The following is a 12,800-nucleotide window of genomic DNA, read 5'->3' as shown; positions in this document are numbered from 1 at the left end:
ATATATATAAGCAATGTTAATTCTCTAAATGAAGTATTAACAGTAACTGCACGATAAAGTGTAGTATATTGCCACTTAAGTGTGGCTGACCCCTAGGGGTGGATGTTACTGTTGCTTTTAGCCCCAGGAGGACATCTCCTCCAGCTGGCTTATCGACACACGACTGTGTCCTGTTTGCCAAGGGAGTTATCCCTCTCACCGCGACCAGCAGCACGAACGTATCCGGATTTCAGGGTTATTTCCCTTCGTCGGCGTTCGACAGCTGATGACCTATATATATATATATATATATATATAGTGTGTGTATGTGCAAGCATGGCCATCTTGTTAAAATGCTTATTTGGCAACCGCATGGTTCCTGTTTCAGTCCCACTGCAGGTACCTTAGATAAATGTTTCCTAATGCCCCAAGCCAACCAATGCTTTACAAGTGAATTTTGTAGATGGAAACTGGGTGAAACTGTGATCTAGTGGTCAGGTTATTAAACTCACAATTGCAAGATCATAGTTTCAACTTCCAGACTAGTCTGTGTGTGTTGTGTTCTTGAGCACAACACTTCACTTCACATTGCTCTGTGATCATTTTGATACCTGATGCATGGTACACTGTGTACCTGTATTGGCAATGTCAATTTGATGGAAGGAACAAGCTAATATATGGCACAAACATTTGATCACTATAAACAGGTCATCTGTTTGTTTATGGTCCCCATAACTTAGCTGTTCAGCATAAGAGACCAACAGAGTAAGTACTGAGGGTCAGTCTGTTTGACTAAAATCCATTTAAATTGGTACCCCAGCATACCTGCTATTGTGTGATTGAAATAAGTAAAAAATATATAATTGCAGCTTCTAAACACTATCCTTGTGTCAAGATATATTTTGCCACAGATGTACAGATCTTCTGTAGCACCTCATATCACCAATCAGTACAGTCTTTCATCTCTGTAAAATACAGAATCTTCAGATTCAGCTTTCATTACTTTATTCCAAGTCTTCCTTGGTCACCTGTTTTGCTATCCCTGGTTTCCTTAGTAACCTCCAAATTACAGTGTGTGACATGTTATCAAAAGCCTTCTCTAAGGACTGTCATTATTTACCTGGTGTTTGGAACCTAAATAACATGAAATTTTGATGGAAGATTTTATTTTAGATCAGAAAGTTTGTATCATAAAACCAAAGACAATCTTAGGCCATAGGCTTGTTTGGTATCAAAAGGATTAAGACTTTTAGCATTCAGATTACTCTGCCAAATGTAATGCTTTATTTATTCACATTGTTTTGAATTAATGATGAATTACCTCATAGCTTGAAGATTCCGATAATGCGATTATTTTTATTTTTAAACTGACATTGTAGGCTAAGTGTGAGATGCTGGTTCTGACTAGTTTTGAGCATAAAACTGATAGAATATTTGGGCTGGATATGACCTGTTTAAGTGCTAAAAGGTTAAATTTGTTTTGCATTTTTATTTATATATATGCATGTTAATTTTGTGATAAATTGGATTGGATTAATATATATTTGACTTTCAGCTTTATTTTGGATTTCTCTCTTAATGTTTTGAAATTGAAAGCAATGTTTTGTTTTATTTTGAGCAGGGCTGCTGCCATGACCCTTCGAACAGTTCTATTATCACTTCAAGCCTTACTAGCAGCTGCTGAACCTGATGATCCCCAAGATGCTGTAGTTGCAAGGCAGTATAGAGAGAGGCAAGATGTGTTCCAAAAAACAGCCACTCATTGGACGAATGTATATGCAAGCGGTAGTGTATGGAATTTTTAATCTGATTAAATGAAACTATGTTGCAGAAATATATTTAGTAGTATATTTGCCAAGAATTTAGGGTGATGTCATCTTGTGATTTTGTTTTTGGTAAAGAAGGACGATGTTAACCATGACTGAAGATGTTTACAAATTACCATCATCATAATTTCTTTACAACCACTTTTCCATCTTTGCATGGGTCATGTGGAATTTGTCGAGACAGGTTTTCTGCAGCTGGATGCTTTTCTTGTCACCAACTCTTACCTGTTACTAAGCATGATAATATTTTCCAATGACTGGACATGTTTGCACAGAAAATTTGAAATGAAGAACATCACATCGCGTGAATGATAGTAACACTATATAATAAGTGTAAACTTATTATATAAAAGTCAAGACAAGGAAATATAAACATACCCACATGTGTAAAATCTCCTTTTATGTGTGTGTGTATGTATGATGGGTTTCTTCAGTTTCTGTTTACCAAATTCACTCATGTGGCTTTGGTTGCTTCAGAACTGTAGTAGAAGACATTTGCCCAAGGTTCCACACAGTAGAACTGAACCAGAAACTTTGTGGTTAGGAAGTAAACTTCTTAACCATGCAGTCATAGAATCACTAGTATCTGCATGCTTGTACATAGTTACTTAAGTTGTGCAACTATCCTTGATACTCATTGTTATGTCCATTACCAGACGTTGTCTATGTTACTTTGTCCACAGAAGAGAAATGCAGTGTCATTAATATATTGCTGAAGGGTAACATAATGTCTTTTGTCATTCACAATAATTTTCTTAGTTCTTCTCACTCCCCAAAGAGCATCAGGTAACTTCCCTCTACTACTTTTACTTTTTTTTTTCTCTACGCCACATAAATGTATCAGCAAATATGCTGTCTCTTTACTGCCTTATTAACCCTTTTGTTACTATACTTCGGTTGAAATAGATTGCTTTTATTTCATTTAATTTTGAAAACAATGAAGAATTTAGTAAAAGAACTTGGTTGTTATTAAGTGGTGACAGGAACAGAAATAAACATGAAATTCTGATAGAAGGTTTAATGTAGATCACTTTAAAACAAAAAAAATTGTATCAAAGAACAAAGGGGTTCTCAAGCAAGTTAGTATCAAGAGTTAATAGCTTGATTTACTCCTTCTTTCTATTGCAATTTGATTACAGAAGATAAGGATACTACTCTCACACTCCAGCCCACCTTCTTTCTGAACACAGGCCTGGAACTGTCTATGCTAGATATCTGCCCAAAATTTTGCAGTAAACTTGGATGTGGAGCCATTCCAGGCACTTTCCGATGGAGCTTTTTGAATCTGAGACTTACGTTGGGTTCATCATGCTTCTAGTAGTTACTGAAGTTAGTATCCACTACCTGTGGGGAAATGATTTCAGTTATTTTGTCTGGAAAATTAAGATAATTTTCAATTATTGTAAAATACCAAACCAGTCGGATATTTGTTTGGCTGTTAGAAAAGGCATGTCAGAAAATATTAGTTGAGGATGCATATAGTTGTGAAAATCTCTCAATGTTATCTTCATTCAGATGACATGCAACAGTATTTTCGAAATCTTTTTGAGTTATGTCAGATACGTTGATGTGTGCATATTTAAGTGATGAGGATAAAGAAGGAAATGATTTTTGTGATTTCTTAGAAAATATTGAATGTCATATCAGCTTTTAACAACAAACATTGTCTTTTTAGTGATTGTATTTGAAAATAGTCCATATAATTTTCCAGTAATAATAGAGTATTTGATAACATAACCCAGCAAAAAGTTCTTACATAAAATTATGAGAAAAGGTAGTAAAATTAAGAGGTTTTGTATCATAGAATCAGAGGTGCTCTTTGGTGGGTTGATATCAAACAGGTTAAGCTGATTAATAACCCTAATCTTTTATGAGTTATTATATTCTTTACTTTTATTTTTAAGTCCTGATTAAGCAGGCTTATAATCAAAAGCATTCCAGCTTTGACTAAAGTTTACGATGTCTTCCTTTATTTAAGATGGTAGGGTGTAGTTTAAGGAGTATAGTTCCTATTTCTAGCAGGTCGACTACCACTTAATGGCTAAAGTGATTGTAGTTTCTGGTAATATTTTTCTTTTTTAAAGAAACTGAAAATTATGTAAAGCTATTTTTAAAACTGAGAATTTTGTAAAACTTTTTATCTTCAAATTACTTTTCAAACATTCCGAGATTTATGTAAGGTCTTATTTTCACATATATTATGTTACATCTAATGTATTCATTAGCACTGTTTAATTATCTAAACTGGATCAAGTAAATAAAAAGTCTTTTCTATTCAGTTCGATGTTAATTGTTCTTTCCAACTGTTTGCCTGCTTTCTATGATACGTGTATGGAGGAAAACTCTGACAAAATGTGAACTTCCTGAATGAAAACCTTCATAATTTTACTTCCCCCCCATCTTTTTTCACTGCCATGGGTTGTATCTGAGAACTTTTCCTCCTGGTTAAGGTCCGTTTTCATCTCCTTCATGTTGTTTAATATTTCCATTTAAGTCTTCACTACTTTTACTTCTGCTTCTTCCTTCCACCTGGTTCATTTGATATCTTTTCACAGCAGCCTTGACCTTTTTCAGGGATTGCAAGGCTGGGGGATGGCATAAAGAAAGCTTGGAACCCTAGCAAATAGATTCTGCTTAGGCATTCAAGGGACCAAATATTGTTAATGTTGGGTTTAAGTTCACCAATCAACAATTGTAACATTTTCTTTAAAGGGGTTGTGCACTGTTTCTGTCTTAGTAAAGTTCATTCAAGAAGAATTTAACCCATTAGCATTCAGATTGTTCTCTTAAGGAAGCATTTGCCCAATGTGTTGCTCAGTAGGATTGGATCAGAAACTATGTAGTTATGAAGCAAAGTTCTTAATCAAACACACATCATGCATACTCTTTGAAGAACAGAAAGTTTGTTCTAAGATGTTGCCATGGTATGGTAGTTTTTGCAGAGAATTACCTCATGATCTTGACGTGTTATTCAGTGCAGATAGTTTTTTTTTTTTTTCTACCCATTGCTGGATCTGATGGAATGGGTTGTGCCCATAACCTTTGCTGAGACCTCTGATGATGTGATTAATGTTCTATTTAAACTTATGTAAACTTCACAAGAAAGACAGAGCAGAGAGAAGATTCCAGTAGTAGGATATTCTGGTGTTGAAAATATTGAGTATAGTGTTTAGTGTAGTGCATGTCAAGTTGTCCATAAAGGTAATGAGAGACAAAGAGACACATTTAAGATATTTTCTGGGTTCATTAGAACTTCATTGTTATTTAAATGTAATAAAAATTTCCTGTAGGGTAATATTATCTTCATATTACTTGACAAAATACTTGCCAGTGTGTCTTTAAACCCTTTAGCATTTAATCTAGCTATATCAGGCCAAAATATTCTACCTGTTTTATGTTCAAACAGGCCAGATCTGGCTTCTCACACCTACCCTACAATGTCATTGTAAAGGTAAACAATCGCATAATTGAAATTTTGAAGCTACAAGATAACAGTTGCATTTGAGAAAATAATCTGAATGCTAATGGGTTAAGTTTTAATCCGTATATGGGAAAGAAATGCTAGTTATTAAATCCCAGATAACAAATAATAACAACAACATTCTAATTCGTGGTCAGTTTTTGTCTGCATGTTAATACTTGGGTTTTTTTTTTTTTTGTTATTCTTCTTTCTTATTCTCTTTCTTTCTCTCTCTTTCTCTCTTTCTCTCTCTCTTTCTCTCTCTCTCTCTCTCTTTCTCTCTCTCTCTATCTCTCTCTCTCTCTCTATCTATCTATCTCTCTTATGATAAATGAAGCAACTACTTCCCTGTGGCTGACTTTATTGATGGCAGCAGTTGTTATCTATAAAATATATTCATAATAGTAATCCATGTGCACTAACCAAAGCAATTACTGTTTTTATTGACCAGTTGTTAATTTGCTTAAAATCTATCAAATGTTTTATTTCACCATTTCTTTTTGTTTCAGGACCTAATCGTGTACGTGATTTAGAAGATAAAGTATTTCAATTAACAAACATGGGATTTGAAGAGGTTAGAATTATTGTTTTATTCAATTCCAATTTTTGCTTTCATCGCTTGCAATTTCAGTCATTTGGTGATATAGAACAAGGGAAGTTTTAATTAATGTCTATTGTTCATTTTTCCATGCTGGTATAGGTCCAACAGAATTTGTTAAAGCAGATTTTTTATTTCACAATTGAATGTCTTTCTTGTTGACAACAATGGAAGATTAGAAGTGAACATTTCTATTATACTGATGCTCACTTAGAATCATCAAACATTGTCAAGACAAATGGATGTGCACACATGCATATATGACGGGCTTCTTTTAGTTTCAATTTACCAAATCTGCTGATAAAGTGCTGATTAGCCTGGAGCACTTGCTCATGGTTCTGTGCTATGGAACTGAACCCAAAAAACACATGGTTGGGAAGCAGGCTTTTCAACCACACAGCAATACCTGTGCATAAACAACCATATAAAACAATGGTCACATATATCATCATCATCATTTAATGTCTGTTTTCCATGCTGGCATGGGTTGGACGGCTTGATTAGGGCTGGCAAGCTGGAAGGCTGCACAAGACACTAGTCTGATTTGGCATAGTTTCTACGACTGGATTCCCTTTCTAATGCCAACCACTCTGAGAGTGTAATGGGTGCTTTTACATGCCACCGGCATGGGTGCTATTTGCATGACACTGGTATCTGCCAAGATTGCAATTTTGCTTGGCTTGATGGGTCTTCTTCTCAAGCGTGACTTAATGCCAAAGGTCTCAGTCATTACCTCTGAGAGACCCAACACCCAAAAGGAGCTCAGCCACTTTGCCTCTGTGAGGCCCAACACTTGAAAAGTGCTTCCACGATTGCCATTTCACTTGACTTGACTGGTCTTTTCAAGCACAGCATATTGCCAAAGGTCTTGGTCACTAGTCATTGCCTCTGTGAGGCCCAAAGTTTGAAGTTCATCCTTCACCACCTTGTCCTGGGTCTACCTTTACCACAGTTTCCTTTCACAGTTAGAGATCGGCACTTGTTTACACAGCTGTCCTTGTTCATACACATCACATGACCATACTAGCGCAGAAGTCGCTCTTGCACACTACTTCTGATGCCTCTTATCCCTAACTTTTCTGTCAAGATGCTTACACTGTCGAACATGCACACTGACATTGCACATCCAGCGAAGCATACTGGCCTCATTTCTTTCAAGTTTACGCATGTCCTCAGCTGTCCCAGCCCATGTTTCACTGCCATGTAGCATAGCTGTTTGCACACAGGCATCATACAATCTGCCTTTCATTCTGAGAGAGAGGCCCTTTGTTGCCAGCAGAGGTAGGAGCTCTCCGAACTTTGCCCAGCCTAATCTTATTCTCACAGCTACACTCTCGGAGCATCCACCTCCGCTGCTAACTTGGTCACCTAGACAACAGAAGCTATCTATTAACTCTAGCTTGATGGGGTTTATTTTCTATACATTTTTGGTGTTTATTGTACCTATGCATCTTCTACATGCAAAAGCTATTTTCTGTGGCAACCTTCCTCTAATATTACACCTTTTATGTGTCCAAAGCTTACACCAGGTGCATTTTATGGAGTTTCAACCTATGCCTTTTCTACAGATTGACAGGGCCATCTACCTGAAGGGGTTTCTGATTTGTCTGCCTTCCTATTTACTAAGACTTTGGTTTTTGCTAGGTTAACTCTAAGGCCCTTTGATTCTTGACCTTGCTTCCATACCTGGAACCTTTACCTTTGAAGCAGTTGACTATGGTGCTGCTACACCAATCACTGGGTATGATTCCTTCATGAACCACCTGATTTACAATACAGGTGACTAGACCATAATCTACACTGCCAGATACAATGTGATGTAATTTTACTAGTTTTTCATGAACATAGAAGACAGTTTTGTGAAAGAAGTAAAGAAAATTTTATCAGCCACAGTATTTGACTGGTTCTTTATTTCCTTTCTGGTTTTTATAAGTACAGGCAGATCTGTGTGCTTAAGAAATTTCTGAACCACATGGTCAAATGTTTTCTACTATAGCCCCACTCTGGCCAGAGCCTTGTGAATGAATTTAGTAGACAGAAACTGAAGGAATTTTGTTGTGTATATGTGTGTGTGTGTGTGTGTTTGCATCTCCTGGTCTTGACATTGTTTGATAATTGTAAACAAGTGTCACCATCATAAAAGTAGTGTTATTTTCATTTTCATTCTTCCATCAGTATATGTCCAGATGTTGGGAAATATTACTTTGTTTGGAAATAAGTGAGGGTTGGCAACATATAGGGTATCCAGCCATAATAAATCTACCTCAACAAATTCAGTCTGACTATATGGGCATGGAAAAGTGGACATTAAAATGGTGACGATGATCCTAAAATGGTAAATGTCACAAGCTGACTGCACTGGTATTCATATGAATATTCTATTGAACTGTCTGTCATTCATCTAAGTATGTTGTCATTTACTACCATAATTGTCATTGGTTCAATAGACGCAGTTTTATAATATTTCTATTTTCAAGATAGTTTCATAAAACTGATCTAAGCAAATCTTATAAAAGAGATTGGTCTCTAAGAAGATAGTATATTATATTAGTAGATATGTCTTCATCATCTTGTCTTGTTTATGTAAATTTGCTTTTAATGCATAGTTCTTCAGTGGGAAGTCATATGATATAGTTGTTACTTAACCCACTCCTCATAATTGTAATTTTTGACCCTTCAACAATCGTTTGAATATGTATCAGGTTCACCAGGCTCTCATGGTGGCCTAGAGTTAAATGTTAACTTGTGTATTTTAGCATAATTTTCATATTGTACAACATACTTTCAAAATAAATGTTGTTTTAGTGGCTTCTGTTTCTTTTCATTAGTGTTCTCAATGCATCAACATCACCTCCACTACCATCATCATTTAACACCTGTTTTCCATACTGGCATGGGTTGGATGGTTTGACAGGAGCTGATTTGCCAGAAAACCACATCAGCATGGTTTTTATGGAACATGATTGGAAAGCAAACTTGTTACCACACAGCCACACGTTATTTCTTTTCCTGCACAGCATCATTTGAATAGTTTGAAATGGGTTAGGGATAGCATTGCTGCAGAGCTAGGATGTTTTTGATATTCTTGTCCGCCACCACCATTTCTTTGTTACATGTATAATAAATGACAAACGTGACTAAACTCCAAGATGCTAATTTATACTTTTTTTGTTTTGTTTTGTTCCAGGACCAAGCCCGAGTAGCCTTATCCTCACATGACTGGGACACACCCCAAGCAACAGACTTTTTACTAAACTAATGGTTTTGCTACTTGTTTATAGAGAGCCATTTCTCTCTCTTTCTCTCTCTCTCTCTCTCTCTCACTCTCTCCCATATATATATAATATTTACATGCATATACATACATACATACATACATACATATATATATGTGTGTGTGTGTGTGTGTATGCATGTAATTTCTCTTCTCTTCCCAGCCTCTCTCTGCAACCTGCTGGTTCATCTGGTGAGAATCGTGTGGTTGTGTGCGTATTTGTGTCTGTAAATGGATGCTAGTTTTTTGGGTTTTTTTTCCTGGTTAGAAATTGTTTTACCGTGGGGAATAAATGAATATGAACTGTTTCACTTGGATGAATCTGGGGCGTAGAGCAAGGGTTGTCTTTGGGTGGGGGAAGTGTACATGTTTTTAACATGGATAGGATTTGTGATGATTGTATTTTAAAAAGAAATTAACAAATTAATGATGATTTTAAAAGAAATGGATGTCTATGTATAATGCGTGAATGTGTACTACAAATTTATTCAGTTAACCCTTTCAGTCCATTGACTCCCCCTCCCGCCAAAATTGTTATTGCACCAGGATTGTTAAAAAAGGATTTAAAAAAAAAACGTTAAAAAATTTAACAAAAGCTTAAAAAACAAACAAACAAAAATTTTAATAAAATGTAACTTGGAGACAACACACCCCTGACCCCCTGGAAAAAAACAAAAAAACAAAAAACCCATTACATCACATGCTTTAATAACAATGATTTTAACCAAAGTTTAACCAAGTTCAGATTTGGTAGCAATTTAATGCTAATAAAAGAAAGAGACATTGAAATCTTCAAATGCAATTCATCCTTTTTCTCTTAATGTTCTTTTAACATTTTTTTTTTTTTACCCCTAATATAATTGCTCTTAATTACCATTTTGAATATTGATTTTGATATTTTTGTTTCTAAACGTGTAATAATTATATTTTTTCTATATTTTACTAACACCCCTACTCAGTATGTTATAATCATATTTACTAAATGATAATGTAACTAGTAATACTACTGCTGCTGCTGCTACTACTACTACTACTATTACTACTACTGTTGCTACTGTTTGATACTTGGAGTTTTGAAAAACATACTGATGTTAAGTAGTGTGTGTTTTCCTGGTTAACCTGTGTGTGTGTGTGTAGAACAAAATAAGCAAAGCATGATTGTGGTATCCAGAGCTTTATAGGACATGCATGTATTTCAGCAAAATGCTGAAATATTTATATAACAGTATACAAGGGTGAGTCAAAAAGTAATACCATATTGTTTAGGACAGGTATAATTACCAACGGAGGAACATGTATCATTACATCAAAATGAAGTTGGTCCTCTGTGGATCACATCCCTACTCCTCAAATAGCAAATGTTCCACCTTCAAATGAGAGCATGTATCCCTGCCCTGTAAAATTCTGTTGACTGTTCTTTGAGCCTCTTCTTCACTACAGTTTTCACTTCCTTGTCACTGGACTATCATCGTCATGAGACTATCATCTCTTTGGGCCCCTTGAAAGAGGGTTTAGAGGTAAACATTATTCCAGTGACAAGGAAGTGAAAACTGTAGTGAAGAAGTGGCTCAAAGAACAGTCAACAGAATTTTATGGGGCAGGGATACATGCTCTCATTTGAAGGTGGAACATTGCTATTGAGAGAAATGGTGACTACGGTGAGTAGAGATGTGATCCACAGAGGACCAGCTTCATTTTGATGTATGTTACATCATGTTCCTCTGTTGGTAATTAGACCTGTCCTAAACAAAATGGCATTACTTTTTGACACACGCTTACAGAAACATTATGCAAATGATTGAACCTGGCTTGTCACATAAATAGCAGACAAAGCATCACATCAAGGAAGTCCAAACAATTACCACACCTCTTTCAAAACCAATGGATGTATATTCTACTGTAATACAAAATACTATAATATGCTCTTGAGAGGGAAGGTTAATAAGGTAGCATTAAGAATCCTTGTAGTACTAGGGATGAGATTGTTAGGAACTTTAGTATATCCAATGCAGATCAGGTCTTGCTGCTAACCCCAAGAGGATGGTGGGGGTTGTCTACTCACCACTGTGACAGTCAGATGTCTAGGAGGGTGGCACAGTTCATCAGGTCCCACTGGAATCCTAGACCTGTTCATTATGGGGTAGTTGGGTCGATAGTCTCTAGGCCTACTTCCATATGGGGTGCAGCCCAACACCCAGAACTAAGCCTGCTGGATGATAGATCAAGGATCTCTTCCCACTCCCTAGGGGATGGGTATAACCCATCCTAAGAATAAGAGGGGAAAGAAGGGGTAGGTGATTTGTAGTTGCCTGCTCTTTCTCCTTGAATGTCAAAATGAACATCCTATAGATCCTTGTAATTGCCTTTCCATCACATGATAGATACCTCAGTGTCTTTAACAGAAGTACCATTAAGCTGTCCTTCTCTACTACTCTTCATATGGAAAGTATTATAACCACCTCCAAAAGAGCAAAGGTTGCTAAGCATTTTGTGCACACTGATTTTGGTGGAATATTGACTTCTGGGGCTGTTCTTGAAGTTGGATCAGACATTCCATCAGATTGGCACTCAGATTGATATCAGGAGTGGTCAGTCAAGGGATTGATGGGACTTCAGAGAATTCCTCTGATTTGGGTGAATGTGGACACTTTGCTTTGGCAGGTTCTCTCCTCCAACAACTGAACCCCTGCCCAGTTGTAGCTGCCAGACCCCTGCAACTGTCCTCCTACAAGTACAATGTAATATATAAATGTGAGGTGGTTATACATAATAGCAGTAAGTTTTACATAGGGACCACTATTCATCTCATGAAACAACACTCCTCCAATCTGAAACCTAGGCACTCTGCCTCATTAGCCAAATCTGTCCACATGTTAAACAATAATATAGAGTTAGTTATGACATGTACTGGTCAGGATTGGAGAATGTGGTACCTTACCAGGGAGGTAGGTTATGCACCAGGAAAGGGTTAGAAATTATTTTGGGCAGCGGTAAGGGCATTCTTAATAAATGTGACAAAATAGGGTTCTGATGCTGAGAAAGAACCTGGACCATGATGTACTATTGTACACTAAAAAAAAACCCACTACACCCTAACATGAGTGGGTGTTTACCCACCTGTATGTTGATTTCAACTCCTTTCATTTATTGTTTGGGCCTCTCATCTCTTACCCCTTTCTGAGTATATCGTATATATATAATCTTGTACTTGTTTCACCACCACCTTGAAGTTGAACAAATTGACCCCAGGATTTTTTTTCAAAGCCAAGTACTTATTCTATTGCTAAGTTATGGGGATGTAAACATACCAACAGCAGTTGTCAAGTGGTGATTGAGACAGACATGTGCATACACATATGCACTGATATGATATATATATATATTCGCGTTTCAGTCTTTTTGACTGTGGCCTTGCTGGAGCATCGTCTTAAAAGGTTTTAGTTGAAGAAATCAACCTCAGGACTTATTTTTAAGCCTGCTACTTATTCTATCAGTCTCTTTTGCTGAAATGCTAAATTATGGTGATGTAAACGCACCAACACTGGTTGTCAAGCTGTGATGAGGGTACAAATACACACACACACACACACATGATGGAGTTTCTTTAAGTTTCCTATTTCTTTACTGCCAACAAGAGGCCAAAGAAGGACAGATAAAGGGATT

The 12,800-nt window shown here is 36.5% G+C and overlaps 1 protein-coding gene across 2 annotated transcripts in view; it reads left to right on the top strand.

Moving 5' to 3' along the window:
- LOC106881535 (ubiquitin-conjugating enzyme E2-22 kDa) overlaps positions 1–12,405 on the top strand; it is a 52,473-nt gene extending 40,068 nt beyond the window's left edge. Inside the window, exons 4-6 of one of the 2 annotated variants that reach the window (XM_052973648.1) lie at positions 1,601–1,769; positions 5,775–5,839; positions 9,051–12,405. In XM_052973648.1, the coding sequence (XP_052829608.1) occupies positions 1,601–1,769; positions 5,775–5,798 (193 nt within the window). In that variant the 3' untranslated portion in view covers positions 5,799–5,839; positions 9,051–12,405. The remainder of the gene's footprint in view (positions 1–1,600; positions 1,770–5,774; positions 5,840–9,050) is intronic. The other variant, XM_014931959.2, reaches the window with a different exon arrangement.
- Positions 12,406–12,800: the final 395 nt, after the last annotated feature.

This window comes from Octopus bimaculoides, chromosome 16, assembly GCF_001194135.2.
Source record: "Octopus bimaculoides isolate UCB-OBI-ISO-001 chromosome 16, ASM119413v2, whole genome shotgun sequence".
In the NCBI taxonomy this organism is placed as follows: domain Eukaryota; kingdom Metazoa; phylum Mollusca; class Cephalopoda; order Octopoda; family Octopodidae; genus Octopus; species Octopus bimaculoides.
This window is presented reverse-complemented; position numbering and strand designations above follow the sequence as displayed.